The following is a 22,597-nucleotide window of genomic DNA, read 5'->3' as shown; positions in this document are numbered from 1 at the left end:
TGACACAATCTGTGAGTAAATACATTTAATACAACAATAGGATTATAATAACAGTAATTACACATATAAAGTTTGCAGTTTCCCGCCCCACCCTCATATATTGGTTTGCATAGCTCCCATTTCCTATGGCCCCCCAGAAATGGAGTCACTAGGAATTATGGGTAACCTGGCAGGGCTGGGTCTTCTCAGGGAGAGTCGGGGTGGGAAGAAGGGGAAACACCGGCCCCCCGGGGAGCCTGGCACGGGTTGTGCCCTGGGAGTGAGCAGTGGCCCAGGACGGGAAAGGACTGGGCCAGGGATAGTCCCCCACCTCGTGGGTCTGAAGGCAAGCACGAATGGCTACTTTGGTTCCTGAAGGAAGGCACCCCGCTGGGGAGAGCGACAGAGATAGTGGCAGCAGGGAAGCACGCTGGCCCTTTGACCACTCTGTCCAGGAAGCAGAGGGAGGGAAGTCAGTGCTCTTCCAGTCCTTCACTATGTCCCCCTGCCAGCCCAGCCCAAAGTGTGCTGAGAGGAGGGGCTGTAGCCAAGTTCTGGATTTTCTCTGGAAACCGGGAGAGAAGAGGGAGATGGGTTGGGAGAGAGACGAGGCTGACTCCTAAGTAGTTTTGGGGAGGAAGGCTGGTACATGCAAGAGGGAAGGAGGGTGGAGGTGGTGGGCAGGGGGTACTGACTCACCCAGGTCACAGAGGCGTGGTGGGGTCACTCAGGGCTCGGGTATGACTCTTAGGGGAGAGAAACTGCAGTGAATTAGAAGGAGAAGAAATGACCTCTTCCCTGTGTTCCATCTCTCTCACACACATCCCACCTGTCAATTCACGTCTTTCCTCCTAGATTTAATCCAAGTCGAAGCCAGGCTGTTGGCATTCTCCCCTTCTCACCCCCTCCTGCAATATGCTCTTTACTAAAGATTCCTTTTCCCTTCTGACCGCAGTGCCTCTCAGCCAGGGGTGGGGGAGAGGACAAAGGCAGGCTGTATGCAGCCTGTAGCCTTGCTGGCAGCAGGGGCTCCAGGGCTCCCCTGCCCTCATGAGTTGAAAGATCAGAAGAGCCCACCCAAGGAGTGGCTGAAGAGGTCACCCATTCCTGGCTCTACCGCAGGGACTTACCTGCCGGGATAGCCCCAAGATCCCTCCAGTGGCCAGAGTGGGAGTGCTGCTCCTAGGGTGGGGGGGTTGCAGGCTGGGGCTGTTTCTTGGTCCTGGGGATGCATCTCCGGAAGAGTCAAGTGTTTCTGGGGCTAGAGGAGAAGCCAGGATGAGAGCAGGGCACAGAACTCCTAGATTACCTCAAGCAACCAAGCTGCTCCATCAGGGAAGAGAAAGCTATAGAGAGCAACAGGAAGCTGTGAGTCACCATAGCAATCCACTTGCAAGAGAACCCCCCCTACCAAGAGGCAGGAAATTGTCAGCAGCGTCATTAGAGCAACCAGGGAAGAAGCGACAGGAAACTATAAGGATTGCCTTGGTGAACCAGGAGGGTACGACAGGAAGCTGAGGCAGTTTCCATAGAAACTCAGGGAGAGCTAGAGAGAGAGGTACAGAGGAAGGGCTTCATAGCAACAGGCTGCTGTAGGGGTACCCTAGCAACCAGATGGAAGGCTCTTTTAGCAACGGGGAAGCTGTAAATAGTTGTCATGGCAATGGGGCTACTTGGCTAGAAAAAGGAATTGCTCAGCAGCAAGCAGCCTGAACATCACAACGATGACCCAGCTGTTGGGGGGAGCCACCCCTTGAGAGGTGCCTCACCCAGGGAAATGTGCTTGACGTCCAGATCCCAGGCCTCCTCCTCGACGCGGGCAGGCAGGGAGCAGGCTCCCGGTGAGAGGCCCGGAAGGGAGGGGCCGGCATGCTCAAAGGATGACACGGCCACAGAGGCCCGAGTCCTGGCGGCTGCAGAGAGTGGGGGTGGGGGAGGGGTGGGGTGCTGGTGTGGGAAAGCCCTCCTGGCTCCCTGAAACGACCCTAAGCTTCGCAGAGGGCTTCCCAATCCGTTCTACAATCTCTGGGAAGACATCCGCTCGTTACCCTTCCTCACTCTGTACCACGCTTCCCCAGCTGCACCTTCACTGGTCAAGGTCTTGGCTCTGCGGTCCACGCCCCAGCACTGTGGCCCTCACCTCTTCCAGTGAGCAGGGCACTCAGCGTCCGCTCCCCAAGAGCCTTGATGTCCAGAAAGGGCTTATTCCCAATGCCCATCGAGACCATCTGCTGCACTCGGAGCTCTAGGAAACAGAGACCCCGTTACCAACCTCCTTTTGCCCCATCTCTGCTCCAGCCCTCGCCCTTTAAGGTTGACTCTTTGCTCCTTGCCAACTCTTATTCCTCCCTCTCATTCCTCCGGTGTCTCTTGTCCCCCTTCCGGGTGACTGTCCCGATATGGATGGAAATGGTGGTCCTCGACTTCCTCCTCAAACACCTGTCTCTTACCTCCTGTAGTTTCATCCTCCCCATTTACCATTCTAGCTGCCCAGCTTTTCTTCCGATACAACTTTTCTTCCTTTTATCTTGGGTGTTAAGAGCGAAACTCACATTTTTTACATACCTTTACAGTTTACCCAGTGCTTCCATATATATCACCTTACTTAATATTCCCCAACACACTGAGCTGTCGATTTCCTTTCCGTTTTTTTCATACGAGTGGAATGAGGTTCAGATAATTTTAAAAACACAAAAAGCAGATGCAGGGCCAAAACAAACGAGCTCAGGTCACACAGCAAGTGAGTCTGTGACCCAGGTCCAGTGCATACCCTCTCCTCTTGCCCAGCCATTTGCTCTCGCTTCCCTGAAATCTGCCAGATTCCTCTTTCCTTTTGGTTCACCTTAGCCTACTTTGTATCTCAGCTTTCTTTCTCAAACCGTATCTTGAATATTCTCCTAAGTCATTCGTCTTTCTCCATCCTATACACCCTGTTTTCCCAAGTGGTCTCCACCCTTTCCCGCTAACCTGCCATCACCGACCCTCGGCACACCCTTCCCATCTCTGCCTGTTACCCTTGTTATGGGCCGCCTGTCTCCACAGCAGCTGAGCAATAGAACTTGTCCACTTGAGTTTGATCTCTGGGGAAGCTGCCTGCAGAGTGTACGCCTCTCGTGCCCGCCGCCGTCGAAACCACAGCTCAAAGCAGAGCCCGCTGTCCCCGATGTTTTCCGTTAGCCCCATGTCAGCAGTCTGCGAAAGAGTGGGAAAGAGTGGGTGAGGATGGAGGGAGTCCTGGCTGGATAGTACCACATGGAAAAGCATTGCACTTAGCCTGGCATCTGACGGATGTTCAGTAAATGTTTGCTCAACACCTACCATGGGCCAAGTGCTCTACATTTAGTCTCCATAGCAACCATAATTTATAGAAGGGGAATGCCCAGAGACATGAAACAACGTGCCCAAGGGTTTATCATAGCTCATTAGAGAAGGAGGGTTCAAACTCATGTCTGTGTTATTCCAAACCTAGGCTTCCCCACCCCCCTCTGTACTATTCTCCCCGAGTCTACCCTCAAAAAGCTGAAACTGGTGTATGGGGACAAAGTCTAGAAACCCTTAGAGTCATGCCACATAGCCATAGGTTGCCACTGATGTTTATCTGGACAGCGGAGCTGATTCCTTAAGGTAAGCCCTCCCTCCTTTTGGCTTCTTCAGTCCCATCCTGAAGGGGTGGTCCTTTCTTCTCATCCCCAGGGACCATTCCTAACTCAAAAGGCATGTGTGTTCTTACATGTGTTCCTTCTTTCTGGCTTGGAATGCCTCATGAGTCTCCTGCATGCATGAGAAAGAAAACCCCAAGAAGTAGGCTGATGACGGGCTTATATCATCCTGAAACCCTCACTGATGGTTGGTTGCAGGCCAAAGCCTGTGTAGATGATGCAGATTCTGAGCCCAGGTTGGGGTTGAATTTATAGAACATCCCGAGTTCTCAAGAAGAGCATGACTTCCTGGCCCGTTCCTCGCCACCCCTCCTCCCTGCAGGCACTGTACCTTAAAGGCCTGCTTGTAAACAAAGGTCTCAGACCCCCCCTCAGAGCCCTTGAGCTTGCTGAACAGGAGGAGATGCTCAAAGAGAAAGACATGGCGAAGGCACTTCTTCCGGCCACAGATGACAGTGAAGGGGTCCCGGTGCAGGAGCTGTCCCTGTTCCTTCAGGTCTGTCTGGAGAAAGGAAAAGGGAAGGTTATTGGCCCTGGAACCCTCTGCATATGTTTTACGGGGAGTACTAGTGGGATTTATAGGGCAAGGGCCTAATGACTAATTCTCAGACAGAGTCAGGGAATCAGGCAGCCCTTGGCCTAGAATCCACCTACTGGCCACTGTGTGCAGCACAGCTGGCCTAGCAGCACCGCTGGCCTCTTTAGATGGAAGGACCCACTGCCCAGTGGGGTTTACAGCCTCGTATGGGGGAGCCTTGGAATACTGGGGGCCAAAGCACCATTTTGCCCCAGGAAGAGAATCACCAGAGACCTGATGGGGAAAGAAATCTACCCCAGAGGAGGCAGGTTTCAGCCTGTTGTTGAATCTCAGGGCTGGAAAGAGATTGGGTAGAGGAGAATAAGGTATGTGTTGAGTGTTGAGATGCAGAAAGAAACGCAGAGTGGATGGAGAAAGAGAAGACTTAGGAAAGGAACAGGCAAGCACAGGCAGATGGAGGGTCATGGGATATTGAGCAGGATACGGCTTCATTTATTTAAAGATGAGGAAACGGAAGCCATGTGAAGTTTAGTGACTTGACTATGGTCACCCAGCTGGTTAACAATGACAGTTTGGGACCCTCTGATCTTGGGGGTCTAGTTCTCTTGTCACCATCCCACACTGACTGAGGCCACAGGGCTGGGCAGTTTGAGGGGAGTGGCTGGCGCCTGGCCTCACCTCACAGCCACGCACCGCCTCCACAGCCAGCAGGTCTCGGCCCCGGGTCTCTTGGTCCCGAAGCAGCTGCACTGCGGCCCCGAGGGCCTGGCGCTCGGAACTCAGCTCAGGCCCCGCTTCCCTCAGGAGCTCCTCCAGGAGCCGCCCGTACCGGGCCAGCTGTTCCAGCGGCTGCTGCAGGGCCCTGGGCAGGTGAGGAGCACCCTCTGTGGAGCCCTAGGTCGGGGAGGAGACAGACAGGGATTAGGGGAGCATCCAGATCTTGGGGGGCCTGAGCTCTGTGGGGAGGGTGGGTGGTACTCCAGGCTCTGGGGAGGAGATGAAGCTCAGATATACCCCACGTGTAAGGCAAACCACCTTTTCCCAGAGAGAGATGCAGGGATTCAGTCATCCTCTATACCTTGACACGGAATGGAGGAGGAATACAAATAATCCTTCATAGTCTCTGGCTTTTAACGTTTGAAGTCACTTTCACATCTTTTGTTGTGAGGTCTTTTGAGCCTCACAGGACTCTAGTGAACTTTGCCCCCATTTGCCAGTGTAGAAACAGGCTCAGAGGAACCAAGAGTCTTGGCTAGTAGTCCCTCAGGTGGACTAGATAAAACCTAGGTTCTGTGAGATTATTGGTAGGTCATGTTCCCGGGCACACGCAGGAAAGTGGCCCACCCCGTCTGTCCCCCCCGCGAGATTTTGAGCTTGGGTGGATTTTAGGGCTTCCTGGCCCCTCCCCTTCTCAAGAGGGTTGGAGAAAACGTTACCTTGGTCGATGGGCCGAGTGCAGCCAGAGCGTTCTCCAGTTTGTGTCGGTGCTTCACATACTGAGCGTAAAGGCTGAACTGGTCCCCCTGTGCCAGCAGAGAAGAAGTAAGCCATCCCTGCCCACAGCCCCTTCCTCTCCTCCTCCACCTCCTCGCTGTCGTCCCAAGGGAGCACTCAGTCTGTTAAGGGAACGGTGGGCTCCCGTGGGGAGTGAAGGCCAGGCAGCCCTGGTGGACAGGGACGCAGGGGCTGAGCGGGTCCAGAGGGGCCCAGGGAATAGCGCGAGGCCTGTGCCTCGGACCACGCATTTTGGCGGGGATGGGGTTGGGAGACGGACACTGAGGAGGAGGATCCAGTGGGCGGAGCTGAAACGTGACCGGGAGAAGGAAGAGGTCTTATAGGATCACTCACGTGGCGAAGGAAGCAGGCCCCGATGCGCAGGGGGTGGGCGGCACAGCCCTGAAGCTCCCGCAGGAAGTGTGTCCGATGGAAGCTGCGGAGCCTCTCCCGGACGCTCAGGGCCGCAGCCCAGGTGCCCCGGAGGTCGGGGGTCAGCTCGGATGCAGGAGGCGGCACTGGTTCGCTCAGAGCGGCCACATATTCCTGCTCACAGGCAATCAGCTCAGACACCAGGCGCTGCTGGGCACTGCAGGTGCAACAGAGAGTGGCAAAGGAGACTGGGGCGTGGGTGGGAATCACCACCCCGACAATGTCATTCTTTTCCAGCAGGGCAGCTGGGCCTGCCTCTGGGTACTGACTGGGTGGGCTCTCTCACCTGATGCTTCGCTTGCGCTCCATCCGGGGGGTGCCTACTCCCCAGGGCCCATCTGGGCCCCCGGACCGGCTCAGCAGCACGTGTTCCCGGGGCGAGCACGTCCTGTCCACCACCTCGGTACTGGTGACCTCCAGGCCTCGGATCAGCACAGTCCTCGGTGGTCTGCCCTCTGCTTCTGGAGCCGGTTCAGGGCCCTCCTCCTCACAGTCCTCCCCACAGGGAGCCAGGGAGCAGTGGGATGGGGCTGCTAGCGGCCCGGGGCTGCCGGGGAGCAGCAGGGAGCTGAGGCTGGGAGAGGGGCTGTGGGGGCCCCGCTGGGCCCCTCCGCTGCTGGCACTGTCCGCCCGCCGTCGCCGGGGGCCTCGTGGACTGGCCTCCTCTCCCAGCTGCTGCTGGATCCTCCTCTCCAGCTCCTGGCAGCGGGCCCGGCAGCGGCCCCATTCTCTCAAGGCTGCGGGGCTACCCAGGTCCAGGGCCAGGGCCCGCATCTCCTGGAAGGTGCCGGTGCTGGGCTCCGGGGCTCGCCGCAGGGCCAGGGCTGCCAGCACCGCCTCCCGCCCCGGCCCCGCACCTGCCAGCCTGGCGGAGCCTTCATCGACCCACTCATGTGCCTACAAGACCAAAGGGGTTGGGAATGGGAGAGGAAGGCGTGAGGCCCATGCTCTCCTACATGCTGCCCGATGACAGCTCTGGGCTCCTTCCCGAGGGCTCGCCCGTCACCTCCCGGTCCTCTCAGAACATGTCCACTCACTCTCCCAGCATCCCACCTGACCATGCCATCTAAGCCGGTGCAGAAAGAGCAGCCTAGATGGCAGAATAGCCAATGTGTACATGGCATTTGTCAGTGGGAGGCGCTGCACTAAGAGCCTTTTATTTATGGCTTGTATAGTCCTCACAGCAGCCCTTGAGGCAGGAGCCTATGGAGACACACTCGGGCTTGGCATCTCATCCCAGCCATTGAGCAAGCAGGTGGCAGAGCCAACAGGGAAAGCCAGGGAGATGGCCACCTGAGTCCCTGCTTTTACCGACGAGCCCATCCGTCTGTCGGGCAGAAGAATGAGGCCGCGCGCACACACCTGCTGGAAGAAGCGCTGTAGCCGCAGGGCCCGGTGGAGGCCACTCTCAACCTGCTCCAGCCGCTGTTCAAAGACATCTAGAACCTTCTGGGAGGCAGCGTCCTCTTCCAGGGCGAGGGCGTCGCGTGCCTGGGCCAGGCGCTCCTAGAGGAGGGGGCTGCGCTCAGACCTGGCCCTCTTTCCTGCTCAATCCCCGCTTCCTCCCGAATGCCTCCTCCCTCCTGCTCCTCGCCCCTTCTCACCTGCACCTCAGCACTGAAAGCCTGGAATCGGAGCTCCGTGTCCTGCAGGGCAGACAGGCAGTCCCCGGGCGCAGCGAAGCTTGCCAGCTGCTCCTCCCCTGGACCCGAGAGCCACTGGAGCACCTGGGGCAGGCAGGGTGGGAGAGCAGGCTGAGAGGGAGACGAGGCCTCGCCGAGGGAAGGAAAAGGAAGCTGAGGCCCAGCGCCAACTCCACCAGCCCAACCAGCAGAACTTCGGGTGAACTGTTTAATCTCAGCGGTAGAGTGGGAATGCTAACACTGAATGGTAGTCGTTTCCACATGGCCAAGTGAGAAAAGTAAGATCTTTGTGAAGCCCCAGATGAAGGGGAAGCTAGGCTGGCAGGAAGCACTGAGGCAGGCGGGGGTGGGGAGGGGGGTGGGGGAGGTTCCAGGGATATACCTGAAGATGAAATCAATAAAACTGGTGTGAGCCTGAGGCAGGATGAGGGGATGATGAATCGAAATGAGGGCCAGGAGAAACTTCACATTTACTGAGCCCAGTGATGGGTGTGCTGGGTACCCAGGGATCAGGGTTGGAGAGAGGGCTCAGGAGATGGTTGTGTGTGCGTGCATGCGTGTGTGTGTGTGTGTGTGTGTGTGTGTGTGTGTGTTTGCACACACAGGCACCTGTATGCAGCTCTAGTTGCCTATTATGAGCTCTAGTGACTCACTGGTTCTTGGCTAGTTGACCAAAAAGGGATGGTAATTTTTTCCTCTGAAGCAAGGCTGGAAGCTGGGTGAAACTGCCTGAGGATAAGTCAGAATGCTCCTAATTATCTAACACTTCCATAGTCCTTTGCTGAATTCACTTGGTTGGTCCTTACACCCCTGTAAGTGTAATTATCATCTCCATTCTACAGATTGAGGACTTGGGAACTCAGCGAAGCTTTAAGACTTGTCCAACATCTTACTCCTAGCAGAGCAAGAACTCAAGCTGAACACATTAGACTTCAAATCATATGTGCTAACATTTGAGTGTGTTTAAAATGTATTTTTTATTGATTTCAGAGAGAAACAGAGAGAAACTTCAATGATGAGAGAGAATCATTGATCGGTTGCCTCCTGCATGCTCCACACTGGGGACTGAGCCCACAACACTTGACAGGAATCAAACCTGGGGCCCTTCAGTCCACAGGATGACATACTACTGAGCCAAAGTGGCGAGGGCTGTGGCTAACGGTTTTTAAACAGTAGGAGAAAACAGGTAATAAGCAATCAAGCAAACACACAGTAAGATATACTGCCCTTGGATACAGGAATGGAGGGAGCAAGAATGCCCAGAGGCGGGCCCGTGCTGTGAAGTTAGAAAAAGAGCAATCAGATTTCACAGCCCCCTCTACTCCACGTGGCAGGGTGGAGAGCAAGTCCGTAAGGGGCTCTTAACCATAGCAGAGAAGAACCAAGGTTCGGAGAAGCCGGCCTTATCCCTGAATCTCCCCCACAAGGAGGCCTTGGTTGCCCTCTTTTTCCAAGGGGCCTTTTCAGCCTCAGGTTTGGTGGATGACACATGCTCAGCAGCGTGGCTCAGTGGTTAAGCTTACGAGCTATGAACCAGGTGGTCATGGTTCAATTCCCGGTCAGGGCACATGCCCAGATTGCAAACTTGATCCCCAGTGGGGGGCGTGCAGGAGGCAGCCCATCAATGATTCTCTCTCATCATGGATGCTTCTATCTCTCTCTTCCTATCCCTTCCTCTCTGAAATCAAATATATATAGAGTTCAGCCTGGCTGGTGTGGCTCAGTGGTTGAATGACCCATGAGCCAGGAGGTCACAATTTGACTCCTGGTCAGGGCACATGCCTGAGTTGCGGCCTTGAGTGAGTCATTGGTTCTTGGGGGTGTGCAGGAGGCAGCTGATCAATGATTCCATCAGTGATGCTTCTATATCTCTCTCCTTCTCCCATCCTCCCTGAAATCAATAAAGACACAAGAGTTGAGGGAACATGGGTGGCAGAATAAAGAGCTGGTATCAATAGCTATTTATTATTTCACAGCTAAGGAGGTAGGCACTCCAGGATCAATCATCTCTTCCCAGACCCCCGAGGATACTGAGCATCTCTCACAATCATTAAGGAGACCTGATCAAGCGTACAGCGGAAGGGGAGAGGTGGCTTCTCTTTGTCGGCCTTGTGATGGATACTCTCTCTCTCTTGTTGAATCTCACACTGACCACGACTAATCTCCAGGGGAGGTAAGGAGGGAGGGAGAGCCAGTCAACCAAGCCAGGTTAGGAGAACACCATCAGCTGTACCAGTGAAAGCGGGGAGCTAGACGCCAGGCCCACGGCGGAGTAAGAGGTCTGGGGGTCCTGGTTTACCTGCTGGAGTCGGTGCAGGCGCTGCCGCTGCTCCTTCTGCTGCACATGCAGGTTGGACAGGCACACAAGCTGGTGAATGGCTTCGTCCACCTCCTGATACAGTGTAGCTGGGCCCGGGCCTTCCAGCCTGAGGAAGGAGTAGGGCAGAATGAACCACTGCCTTGTCAAGCCCCTACACCCCTATTCCATCATCGCGTCCCAATGAGAGAGGTGGCACAGCACCAGGGGCCATCGTGTGGGCCTGGACTTGAATCCTAACTCTTTCATGAACTGACTAACCTCGGCCAAGACATTTAACACTTCTGACCCGCCAAATCCCCGTTTGTAATCACAACTCGCCTGCAGGGACCTTGTGAGGGTTATGAGATCATAAGTGGGAGAGCATGCTCTCTTGTCCAGATACACGCTCAGTGAGAATGTTCTGGCAGCGAAGGTTTATGGGCCACCCTCTGTTGTGTGTCCACCTGCCCCAGCACACCCGCCCCTCCCTCGTACTTGCTGCTGTGGGTGGAGCGCAGCCTCATCAGGATGGCACCCCCATCCCTCTGCAGTTCCGTCAGCCGGGGATCTGCCAGCACCTTCTGTAGGGGCTCGGGCATTCCTACCGTCTCCTGGGAGCAGGGAGCAGTTGAAAGTTGGGCTTCCACCAGAAAGTCCCCTCCCCGTGCCCCGTCTCACTTCATACCTCTCCCTCTGGCTCTGCCGCTCCCTCCAGCTCCGCGATGGCTTGCCGCACAGAGCCCAGCACACCCTGGCACAGCCGACACAGCCTTGCCACTTCCTGAAACACGCACACAGGGATGGAGTCCAGGGACAGAGTGGAGCCCAAGGAGCGCGCGGGGCAGCCCCAGAGACCTCGGTGGAGGCCATGCCGGCTTCATTCCTGACTTTGTTGCTTACTAATCGTATGGCCTTGGGCAGGTCCAGGAACCCCCCTGAGTCTCACTGTCCTCAACTGGGAAGTCCAGGCAAGACATCTGAGATTTTGTGAGGTTTAAAGAGATGCTGCTTTGTAAGCACCCAGCATGGGCCTGGCACATTGTGGAGCTTAGTAAACACGAGGCTCCTTTCCTTCATCTGCATTGGGTCCTTACCCTATAAAACCCTCCTCCCAGCCTATTTAGATCCAGGTCCCATGTATATAACTTGGAGACCATGTTACAGACCTCCTTTACTTTTTTTATTATTTTTTTTTAGATCTCCTTTAGTACTTGGCTCAGATCAGGTTTGCGCCTCTTTTCTTTTACCAAAATGATATTTTTTATTGATATCTGAGAGGGAGAGGGAGAGAGAGAGAGAGAGAAACATCAATGATGAGAACCATTGATCAACTACCTCCTGCACACCCCCTACTGGGGATCGAGCCCACAACCAGGGCAAGTGTCTTGACCAAGAATCGAACAACAACCTCCTGGCTCATAAATCAACGCTCAGACATTGAGCCACCCTGGGCCGGGCTACTCCACTTTTCTTGTATACTCTTCGATTCATAGAATCAGAAATTTTATCGCAATGGCTGTCCTGTACGGGGAGAATCCTGAGGCCTGGGTGTTGGTGCAGGGAGCGTATCCAGAAAGGCTCAGGAAGTGGGACACAGTAACTACCCAATGTCATGTGGAACCAGAATCAGACTTTCTGAGTCTCAGCTCTTTCCAGAACCCCAGTGATGCTATTTTGCAGTTCTTCAGTTGTTTCTGACATCTCCCACCAAAATTCACATGCAGCTTAATATCATATTAAGAATTTATTTAGGCCCTAACCAGTTTGGCTCAGTGGGTAGAGCGTCGGCCTGTGTACTGAAGGGTCCCAGGTTCGATTCTGGTAGTCAAGGGCATGTAATTTGGTTTCCGGCACAACCCCAGAAGGGGGTGTACAAGAGGCAGCTGATCAATGTTTCTCTCTCATTGATGTTTCTAACTCTCTATCCTTCTCTCTTCCTCTCTGTAAAAAATCAATAAAATATTTTAAAAAATCAATAAAATATATATATTTTTAAAGAATTTATTTAAGTCCTGGCTGGCGTATTCAGTTGGTTGGAGCATTGTCCCATGCATGGGAATGTTGTGGGCTCGATTCCTGGTCAGGGCACATACCTATCTGGGTTGCAGGTTTGATCCCCAGGAGGCAACCTATAGATATATCTCACATCAATGTTTCTCTCTCTCTCTCTCTAAAATCAATTAAATTTTTTGCTTAATATACTCATCCCATTTCCTCAGTAGCCCACGCACGGTAATGCACAATATTTTGCTCATGGTTTGTGAGCCACAATTATATAATGCTGAATTGAATGGAAGGGAAACCACTTTTTCCCAACCCCTTGGTTGTGTCTCAGCTCTGCCTTGTCTCCTAGAGTGTTCTCAGCGGGGTCATTCCAGGCTCCCCGTGTCCTGGGTGGAGGAAGTGCAGCTTACCTGGTGTGTCTCTACCCAGTGGCTGGGAGAGGGCTCCCTGTGACCTCCCAAGTCCCACTGCAGCTCCTCTGGCTTGGCCACTCTTTTCAGATCATTCTCTGACAGCAACTCAGCACCCTGAAGACATACGGAGGCAGGGGGTTTCTCACCCTTGGATTCCAGCTAACCTCTTCTCTCTCCACTGTGGAGGGGCATGAGGTGGGAGGGGCTCAAACCTGTAATCCATGGGGCTCAGCCGGAGGGTCGTTATGACTGAGAAGCAGCAGTCGCTGAATGAGGCGGGGGTCTCCTGAGTCCTGAAGGAAGAAAAGCCCCAAATGGTGGGCGAGTGGGTGGCCTGGGATGGCCAGCGGGGAAGGGCTAGGATCAGGAGAAGTACCTGTCTCAAGGGGTTGATTACCTGAAGTTGACTGAGGACAGGAATGAGTGCTGGAGGCAGGGGTGGTGCCTTGCGAAGGTCTAGCAGGACGGACAGCCCCAGTGTCTGTAGATCAGGCCTGTGGGGGCAGGAAGAGCCAGGGAGGCAGGATGTTTGTGTGTGTGTGTGTGTGTGTGTGTTGGGGGAATAGTAACACAGAGTCTGGGTTTAGTGTTATTAGCTCGCAAAAGTTAGTTTCTGGTATGTTTGGGAGAAAATGGGCAAAGGCCACCAAAGGGCCAAAGTCTGGGATGTGTGTTCGAGAAGCGGTGTGACCTAGCAATCAGCAGTTTGTATTTACATGGCTATTAGGTCACAGGTCAGGGTCTGGAAAATTAAGAATTCTTTGCTCTGGAAGGAATAAATTCAATGCCACTATGTAGCATGGTCTCTAATAGGTTCTTGGTGTTCAGTATATAGTTGTTGAATAAGCGAGTCAACATCCTGATAGTCTAGGGCACATGTGTCAAACACAAGGCCCTCTGGCCAAATCCGTCCCGCCAGGCCTTGCAATGTGGCCCGCACCGCGCTGTCATCACTGCACTCCGCTGCGTTTCCATCACAATGACAGTTTATGACTGTTCAGTAAACCATTCGGCCCGCGATTTAGGCTGGATTTTAGATTTTGGCCCCTTCTCTGATTGAGTTCGACACCCCTAGTCTAGGGAGTGTTTTAGGATATTAAAAGTCAGCAGTGTTGATTATAAAGATCTATGTAGGTATCCTGGGAGTTGGAGGGGATCAGTAAAGTCACAAGTCAATGACTTGAAATTTTGGGAAATACGTGTCCTAGATGTCAGGAGGGTGAGTGTCTTGAGAAGAGAGGGGTCAAAGTCCTCATGACCCAAGAGGTTAGTGTCCAGGGTGCCAGCAATGGGCCTCGGTTACCTGAGCAACGAGTGCAGGTAATGAAGAGCAGTGCTCAGCATGCCCTGGGAGGGTGGGGGCTCCACAGGAGGGCACGGCGGGGTGATGGTCAGCAGGGCTCGCCCACTATGGTCAATCCCTCCTGAGGACACAAAATGGCCAGACTGTCCTTGCTGGAGGCAGGCTTTGGCTGCCTCCCACCCACTCTGCCTCCCTCTGCAACCCACTTCCACTGCTTCTCTTTCCGTTCTTCCCTTTCCCTTCAACCACCGATGCTCACTGACCAGTCAGGACGAGGAATCCAGATGCCATCAAGTCCCAAGGTATGTCAGGGTCGTCAGAGATGGAAACTGGAGGTGCCTCTTCCGGGATCCTATCCCCTTTCACTTCCTGTATAGGCTCCAGAGGTGGCGGGGGAGGGTCAGAGGGGAGGCCCTCAGGATCTGTGGGTCCTGCACAGACAGACAGAGCTATGGGCCTGAAGTGAGACCGAGTATGGCCGTCCTGCTCCCAGCCTCACCTCTGCTTCTCCTCCAGCCCCTCCCCCTTTTTTTTCTTTAAAAAAATATATATATTTCATTGATTTTTTACAGAGAGGAAGAGAGAGGGATAGAGAGTCAGAAACATCGATGAGAGAGAAGCATCGATCAGCTGCCTCTCGTACACCTCCTACCGGGGATGTGCCCGCAACCAAGGTACATGCCCTTGACTGGAATCGAACCTGGGACCTTTCAGTCTGCAGGCTGATGCTCTATACACTGAGCCAAACCTGTTTCGGCCTCCAGCCCCCTTTCTGAGGCCGAACCTACACTGGCCCTTGCCCCGTCGGCCTCAGTATCACCTCACCTGCCATGCACATCAGACTCGGGCCCTTCTGCTCTCTCTCTGGGGCCTTCTCTTCCCTAGGCCCACAGGCTTCTGGGGGCTGTGGCTCCTTTTCGTCTGCTGGTATGAGCTCCTCTCTCAGCTCAGACTCGGGCTTCTCCGAACCTTCGCGCTCCTCTTTAGTCAGGCTGCCTCCTGGAAGCTCATGCTCATTTGGTGACGGCAGATTAGCAGGGGCTTCTTGTTGGCTGGTCTCTTCCTTGTCCCCGGGGTTTAGCGGGACAGAAACACTGTCCGCTCCTCGGCTAAGAGCCCCTCTGCCTGCAGCTCGCTTCTTCCTCCTGTTTCCTTTGCCTGCTCTCCGAGGGGTGCCGGGCGGTCCTTCAGCTCCCGGGCCCAGTCCTCCCCCAACCTCCCCTGGCCTCAGGGGGCAGATTTCAGAGGCTTCCCCCAGAGCCTCTGCTGGGGGCTCAGCTGCCTCCTGGGCTGCTGCCTCTGGGGGAGATTCAGCTTCAGGGGGAGACCCAGAGGAAGCCCCGCTGCTGCTCCCCTCACCTGGTGGGCGTGCCCCATCCTGGTCAGGAGGCCCCACGCCCTTCTGGTGCACCCATGCTCGGTGTCTCCGGTGCCGGCCCTTCCCTCCGGCACCCTTTCGGGTGGGAACTGTCCGGGTCCTGGAGAGGCCCGAGGAGCCCTCAGCATCCGTGGGGCTGCCCCTCATGGGCAGGGTCACCTCCAGAAGCTCCACGTACTCGCCCTCCGGTCCTTCGGCAGGGGCATTGTGCCCATCCCCGGGACTCCTGGTGCCCAGGGAGTCCTCAGGGAGCGGAGGGCTGGGGAGCCCTGGAGGTCCGGAGGGCAGTTCCGGGGGCAGCGTGCTTGGCCGATGTCCTACCATGAGGTTTCCTTTGTGCACAAATCGGGGGCAGATGAGCTCAGCCCAGGGCAGCCGCTGAATCCCAGAGGGCGCAGAGAGCAGGCAGGTGCTGAGGCGACCTGTGGGCCGGTCCTTATTGATGCCTTGTAGCCACTCAGGTGTGAATAGGTAGGCACTCGCCTCATTGGGCACGGGCAGCTCCTGGACACGCCCACCTCCCGGGGCCAGGCACTTCAGCACCAGGCGGGGCGCCTGGGCTGCGGAGGGCACCACTTGCAGGTAGAAGTCCCCGGGGCACAGCAGCTGCCAGGGAAGGGCTGCCAGCTGTACCACCACCTGCTCATGCAAGCAGAGGGGCCAGCCCTCATGGAAGAAGAGGAAGCCGCTGTACTGGGCCTGGGGAGAGAGACGGGAGGCTCGCTCAGGCCTCTGCCGACGAAACCAACAGGAGGGGGCAGTTAGGATGGAGCCATCCTGGGCAGGAGTGGCCTCACGCCCGGTGGGTGATAGCTCAGGGGAGCAGATGTCCACGTGGCAGGGGAAGGGCTTGGGACTGGTCTGTTTTCCGGTGGTAGGAAGCTCATTCCATGCGTGGGAGTAAGAACTGAGTCATGACAAAGACATGGTCAGCAGAGACCATTGTCTTGGGAGGACTCAGAGACTCTTAGGAGGTTTTATAGCTAAAAAAAAAAAGTGAAGGATCTCTATTGAGCCACATCTGGGGGAGTTACTATCTTCAAAACTGATAGGGGGTGGGGGGATGTCTGGAATTGGGTCTGGAGGGTTGGGGTGTTTGGGACTTGATAGTTCTTAGAGGTTAATTTTCGAGGAAGATGAGTGTCTGTGTGTTAATATCTGAGGGGCTGTGCCTCTGGAGAGATCAGGATCAGGGAGGCTCCATCTCTGGGTGGGGGAGATTAGTCAGTCTGCCTCGTCTCTGGAGTGAGGCAGAGGATCTTAAGGGAGAAAAAACAGGAATGCACGGTCACTCACACAGGCTTCTTGCTGGACCTTGGCAAGCAGATGCTTGGCGGGCACCAGGAAGTCCAGGGTGTACCTCAGCGCATCCTCCCGGTAAGTCCTTTCCACCACCTGGAACACCTGGCCCAACAGCGTGGGGGCTGTTGCCTCAAAGGGCGGGTATAGGGCAGCGAGCGTGCTCTGCACACAGTCTTCCACTGGCTCCGGCTCCTGGGAGAGACAAGACCAGGCTGCAGATCACCCAAGCATGGCACCCTGGGGAGTGGGCTGGGCTGGGGCTGGCTGTGTCACCCCGGAGGCCACTGAGTGCACAGGGAGGGCACTCAGGAACTGCTGGCTGAATGAGCTCAGGATGGGAGTGGAGCTGGCCGGTCAGAATGCACAGGCCTTGCAGTGCACTCCCTGAGAGAGCCCCGAGACCTTGGCTGTGGAAAATCTAGGGAGAATTTGTCATGCATGTCTCTGATCAGGGCCATCCCTGATTCTTAAGGATCAGGGTCATTGCACAGGCCCTCCCGGGGAGAGATGAGATGGATTCGGGGACATCAGGGGACTGAGTTAGGCTGAGAGCTCTGGAGGGTGGAGGGCTTCCATACAGCCCTCACAGGTCCTACCGTCCATAGACACCCCCTCCCCCTTCTTTTAAAAAAATCAAATAGCAGTTTAATTTTGACTGACAATATAATATCTTAGGCCACCCATTTAACCTCTATACCTCAGCTTATTTCCTGTAAGATGGGTGATATTTTTGTTGTGCTCACAGTTGAGGTACACAACATTTAATTGTTTTATATGCATTAAAAAAATTTTTTTAAAGCAAAAATATTAATTGTGAATGGAAAAGAGGCTATATAGCAGACCTGACAAGTTCAGTGGCCAATAGTAACCACACATGATACATTCCCAACTGGGTAGGCCATGGTGGGTAGTCAAGCACCAGACCTACAGCTTCCTTAGTAAAAGGTTAACTTTACATTAACAGAGCCCTGCCCATTGTTCTTGTGCACCTAGGATAACAAACCTTTCCAATGCCAGAGCAATCTTCATTTCCAGACAACATGGAGGCATACGCACCCTCAGGACAGAGCAGGTGCACCAAAACTCATGGCTGCCTTGTGGCCTGCTTATTATCTCTCGTTACTGTGATGCTAAATGTTAACTCCCCTGAGCCGTCAAGGTGAAAGAAGTATGTATCCCTCCATTTTGCTTCTTATGCAACCCCAGGTATTCACCCCTCCCATCTAGCTTTCTCCTACCTCCTTAACCTACCACCAGTGGATTTCATGTAAACTTTCTTACATTTTCTCTAATTCTAATGTAAAAAAGGCAAGGCCAAACTGCCATTCTCAGGAGCATTTTCTCAATCTACTGAGATCTTTGCTTCCAAGCATGTCCTCAGTTTGGCTCAAATACACTCTTTAAAAAAATATTTTATTTTTTTATTACATTTAAAAAATTAAATATTGGTGTGACATTGGTTAATAAAATTATATGGCTTTCAGGTATATAATTCTACATCACCTGTAAATTATGTGTTTACTACCCCAAGTCAAGTCTCCTTCCATCACTGTTTATCCCCCCTTCACCCTCTTTTACTTCCCCCCACCCTCTCTTCCCTCTGGTGATCACCATACTGTTATCCAGGAGTCTTTTTTTTCTTCTTCTTTGCTTCATCCCTTCAACCTTCTCACTCATCCCCCCAACTTCCTCCCCTCCAACCGCTGTCAGTCTTCTCTCTGTATCCAAGGGTCTGCAGAGACCCCCGTCAAAAGAGGTGGAGCCACCACCCATGAGTCTTATGCTGGAGGTGGTTGTTGGATGGGAGGGAGGACGAGAGGGCTGTGTGTCTCCAGTCTTTCTAGCACCCTCTCTCCCCTTTCCCAGAGTGGCTGTGAAGCAATCACCCATTCCAGAGCATGTGGGATTGGGTTACAAAGAACTGGGTGGGGACAGTTGAAACAGGAAAAAGTCACAAAAGGAACATGTGGGGAAGGGAGAAGCAGGCCTTGATGGGTATGCATGGGAGCTGAAATCTTTTCTGGTTTCAGCAGGACTCTCTCTGCCCACGTCCACCTGGGGCCACAGCCTCAAAACACTCAGCCCTGCTTCCTCCAGACTCACCTCCCAAGTGAATTAATGGGTTATCCTTCTCCATCCCACACTCTATAAACAACTGCCCTTGGGCAAACTTACTTCTCCAAGATGGCTTTGAAGTTCCTTTTACCAGATTTAACTGCTCTAAAGGCGCAAGGGGATGCTCGCTGCAGAGTGTCTCCTAGTTCTTTACCTCCCCATCCCCAGCCCCGATTTGCCCCGAGGACAAAACTGCATACCATTTTGCTTTGGTCCCTCCAGCCCGAGTTGCCAGCCAGTCCTCTGACCATGAGAGGCTAGGGCAGCCACTCCGGAGAGGGCCACTCCGTGCGTCACACAGAGACCCGGCCCCAAGGTGTGTGGGCGAGCAGACAGACCCCCAGTGTTCCGGGGACTCGGCCGGCGCGGAGGACGTGGGAGGGGGGCGGGGAGAGGGGGGCGATGGGCGGGGGGAGGGGAGGCAGAGTGGGCCGTCCGCTCGGAGGCCAGCGGCGGGGAGCGGGGCGCTCGGGCTGGAGCAGCGAGGCAGCTGCAACCCATTAGGGGCGGTGAGCTCATGGCTGAGAGAGAGTCTCAGCCACAGGAAACGACACCGGCGGGAGGGGAGGGAGGGGAGGGGAGGGGAGGAGGGGTCTGGGGTGGGAGGCGGTGGGCAGGAGCATCGAGACGAGGCCTCTCTATAGCCGGCGGCGGGGACCAGAGGAGAGCCCAGAGAGACTGAGTCAGCTCTCCCTGGCCCAGTTCCTCTTTCTCCTCGCTCCAGCCGCCCTGCCAGGGGGTGCCCTTCCTCCAGCAGAGGAGCAGCCCCGGGAGTGCTCCTCCCCCTCCTCCCCTCCCCGCAGGGAGCGCCTCCCAGGCGGGGCCTCCCCCACCCCTCTCTGCAGGGAGCACCCCTGAGGCCGGGTCCCCCCACCCCAACCCCGCAGTGGGAGCTCCCCGGCAGTCATTGTCCAGAGGACACTTCTGTAGTGAAAGTTCGCAGGACACTGACCACTCCTGTTGGCATGGGCTTCCCCTGAACCATGCCCTCCTGCTTCCCGGGCCCCGAGTGGCTGCGGCCAGGGTCCCCCTACCCCCTACGGGGAGCGCCCGCCCCTTTGCAGCGGGAATGCCCTGACACGGATTCTGTTCCCTGCAGCGGGAGCTGGGGACACCCCCACCCCCACCCCCGGCCCCAATGTCTGGTCTGCCCTAGCAGCGTCACGCCCCCTGGCACGGCGAGCCCCCCTCCCCATCTGCCCGCTATCCCGAGGCCACCTCTCTCCTCCGCGGGAATTCCCCTCCCGGGTTTTGTGGCCCTGGCCCTGGCCCAGGCTCCGCGGCGGCCGGTCCCCCAGGGCCGGATGGGTGGGTCCGTGCACCGGGCTGGGGACCGGGATGGAAAATGGGAGTTCCAGGCAGGTCGGTTCTCATGACCCGAGGCCGCCCCGTGCAGGGCGCTGCGGCACCGGAGCCGCGGGAGGGCCGGGGGTGGGGGGGTGCGGTGGGGGGAAGGTCCTGCAGAGGAAAGCACCGGCCCGGCCGAGGAGAGGAGGGGGGCGTGAGGATTAGGGAGAGACCGCGGGGAGGATGGGGGAAGGGGCGGGAAGAGGAGGAAGAAAGAAAGGGTAAGGGCAGTACTGGGGGGGGGGGGGGGTTGGGGGACGGAGCAGACAGCGGGGCAGACGGACCCAAGGGAAGAGCGGGGAATGGGGGGGGCCCCGGGAGCGCCCCGCAGCCCGGGGCGGGCGCCAGCCAGCGGCACCCCCGGGAGCGGGCGCGGGCCCGGGCGGCGGTGGGGACTCACCATGGCTCGGCGCCGCTCCGCGTCGGACGCTCGGCCGGCGGGCGGGCGGGGCCGGGCGCGCCGCCGCCTCCTCCCGCCGCTCGCGCTCCGGGTCTGGCGGGGGGACAGCTCCGGCCGCGGGCTCTGCGGCTCGTCCCAGGCCGCGGGGCCCCGCCAGGGAGGACCGAGACGGCCGCCGCCCCGCCTCCCGCCTCCCGCCTCCCGCCCGCCGGCTCCGCGCCGAGCCCCGCGGGGCGCGGCCCGATCCCCCCCTCCCCCGGAGCCTCCCCCGGCCGGCCCGGCTCCCCGCAGCCTCTCCCTCCTGCGCACCCCCACCCCACCACCACCCCCGAGGGTAGCTGCAACCCTGGTCCGGGAGGCCCCAGCCGCGGATGCCCTTCTCTTCCCGCCACCGCCTGGCTCCGGGACCCCCCGGAGCCTGGGGCGTCCGTGAAGTCCCGGGGTCCCCAGCCCAGGACCCGGGGCGGCAGGCGGCCGGGACCCTCCGTCTCCAGCTCCCCTGGGAGCCTCTTCTCCCTTCGGGTGCCAGACTTGGGCAGAACCTGGGGCTCCGAAGAGATCCCTCCGCCCCCCCCCCCCCAAACCCCTGCCCGCCTTGGGTGGAGCGGAGGGCAGGGAAGTCCGGGGATGCCTCCCACCCGCTGGGTCTGGCGGGTGGGGGAGTAGGGGGGGGGTGAGGGGCGCCTCCTCTTCCCCTTCTCCCCTCCGCAGCCCTCCAACATTCGGGCTCTGACAATGGGCTCCTCTGTTCGGCTTGGGGACGGCGGAGGCGTGGGGGGCTGTGAAGGCTTGGGGTGGGCACCGTGGCTGGGGCGGGGGGTAGGGGGCGGGCAGGGTCCGGGGATCAGGATTCTCCCGGAAGGGTGTGCACTGCTGGGGACATTTTCTGAGGCTCTTGGTCGCTGTCCCATCCTCTCCGCACGTCCTTCCCACCTCTCCCACATCTGACAGCGGCGGAGAGACGGAGGAACCCCAATCAGACCCCATAATTGGACACTGGATATCAGACCCTTCCTTCTTGCGGGGTGGTGATGGTCTCCCAGGGAATGGCTGTCTGACACGTACACAAAGCGGGGAGGGGGGGTCAGGTAGACCAGTTAAGAAAGTTGTAGCCTCAGCCACCCTTCCGGAGCCTGGGTGGGAAGTGAAGACCAGGGAGGCTCCCCCAGGAGGGGAAGGGGAGGTCTAAGCATAGATGGGAGAGGTCTTGTCCCTCCTATGAGCAGGGCCAGGCGGGGTGCGGGTGGAGCTTCCAAAGGGTGGGCTTGGAGAGGAGCTCAGAAAGCAAACTAGTTCCTAGAGGGGGGCTGGAGGGCCTGTGCCGCAGAGGATGGATAGGGGGTGACCTGTGGGAAGGGTCTGCCCAGGGGACCGAACTCCTAGGAAGCCAGGAGGCCGGAGCTTCTGGACAGTCGCTGGCACAGGGGCAAGTAGGATGTGGCTTCATGTGGTGGCTCTTCTCTCACCTCCTCAAAAAATTAAATCCCACCACTTATTCTCCACTCCCCTGGGTTTAGAAAAGAGGAGAGAGAAAATGTCCATTTTATTTGTAGGCAGGGCCCCTCTGCTCCAGAGTGGCGAAAGGTTAATAATCTAGGGCCACAAACCCTAGTGACCATCTTTCCAGGAGTTAGAAGCAGGGAGTTGGAGCTCTTTTCTGTCCATGGGCTATGGGGCCCTGAGTCAGGAAGACTCTAAAGCTTCTTCCCTAGGATTTGTGCCTGGGAGCCGGGAGCGTGTGATGTTGCTACCCCCTGGTGTCCACTGAGTAAATGCTGCCCAGTAGCTGCTTACCGAGGCCAGTGCTTAGGTGCATTCGAAAATCAACCAACAACTTTTGACTCCCCCAAACCTGTTTCTGAGTCCTGGAGAGGGGTTGGTTCCAGGAACCCCCACCAATTCCAACATCCATGGGTGCGCAAGTCTCCTATATACAATGGCAGAACAATGCAATGTGAATCCTTACACTCCCAACCATGGGTGGGAAACAGTACAGGTATTTAAGGGCGGGGTGGGGGGGGCAAGTACAAGTGGATGGGAAGTTCAAACCTGTGTTGCTCCAGAGTCAGCAGTATTATGAACCGTATTCACTTGCTTCAAATCCAACTCACCTATTCCCAGGGTTGAGGCATTATGAACCTTCCCTTCCCTGATCTTCAATTCCTTATACTCAAGCAACTTGGGAAACAGTTGGTAGAGCCTAAAATAGAAAGTGGAATATAAATTAAGCTGGTTGGGGGAGTCCATGGATCTCTGGAAAAGGGAGTGGGTCATTTATTTTCCCCATGGAA

General features: G+C 56.3%; 1 protein-coding gene across 7 annotated transcripts; it reads right to left on the bottom strand.

Annotated features, from left to right (window-relative positions):
• Positions 1 to 10: 10 nt before the first annotated feature.
• Positions 11 to 20,595, bottom strand: ARHGEF40 (Rho guanine nucleotide exchange factor 40). 7 transcript variants are annotated; one of them, XM_045584109.1, is made up of 24 exons: positions 20,307 to 20,595; positions 16,439 to 16,636; positions 14,590 to 15,841; positions 14,028 to 14,195; positions 13,765 to 13,885; positions 12,859 to 12,955; positions 12,674 to 12,754; positions 12,459 to 12,575; positions 10,730 to 10,825; positions 10,540 to 10,655; positions 10,045 to 10,171; positions 7,707 to 7,829; positions 7,465 to 7,608; positions 6,389 to 6,999; positions 6,025 to 6,259; positions 5,613 to 5,699; positions 4,855 to 5,070; positions 3,970 to 4,140; positions 2,994 to 3,171; positions 2,120 to 2,224; positions 1,749 to 1,892; positions 1,110 to 1,240; positions 679 to 740; positions 11 to 544 (listed from the first exon to the last, which is right to left on the bottom strand). In XM_045584109.1, exons 1-23 carry the CDS (start codon positions 20,307 to 20,309, stop codon positions 684 to 686), a joined length of 4,578 nt encoding a protein of 1,525 aa, XP_045440065.1. In that variant the 5' UTR covers positions 20,310 to 20,595; the 3' UTR covers positions 11 to 544; positions 679 to 683. The 7 variants fall into 7 exon arrangements, with proteins under 7 accessions (XP_045440065.1, XP_036303807.1, XP_045440051.1 ...); XM_036447914.2 differs by having other exon boundaries at positions 679 to 725; positions 20,307 to 20,463; XM_045584095.1 differs by lacking the exon at positions 20,307 to 20,595 and adding an exon at positions 18,760 to 18,905.
• Between the last annotated feature and the right edge of the window lie 2,002 nt (positions 20,596 to 22,597).

Source organism: Pipistrellus kuhlii, unplaced genomic scaffold, assembly GCF_014108245.1.
Source record: "Pipistrellus kuhlii isolate mPipKuh1 unplaced genomic scaffold, mPipKuh1.p scaffold_m20_p_1, whole genome shotgun sequence".
NCBI classification, from domain to species: domain Eukaryota; kingdom Metazoa; phylum Chordata; class Mammalia; order Chiroptera; family Vespertilionidae; genus Pipistrellus; species Pipistrellus kuhlii.
The sequence above is the reverse complement of the archived record's forward strand: the minus strand, read 5'-3'. Positions and strand labels throughout refer to the sequence as shown.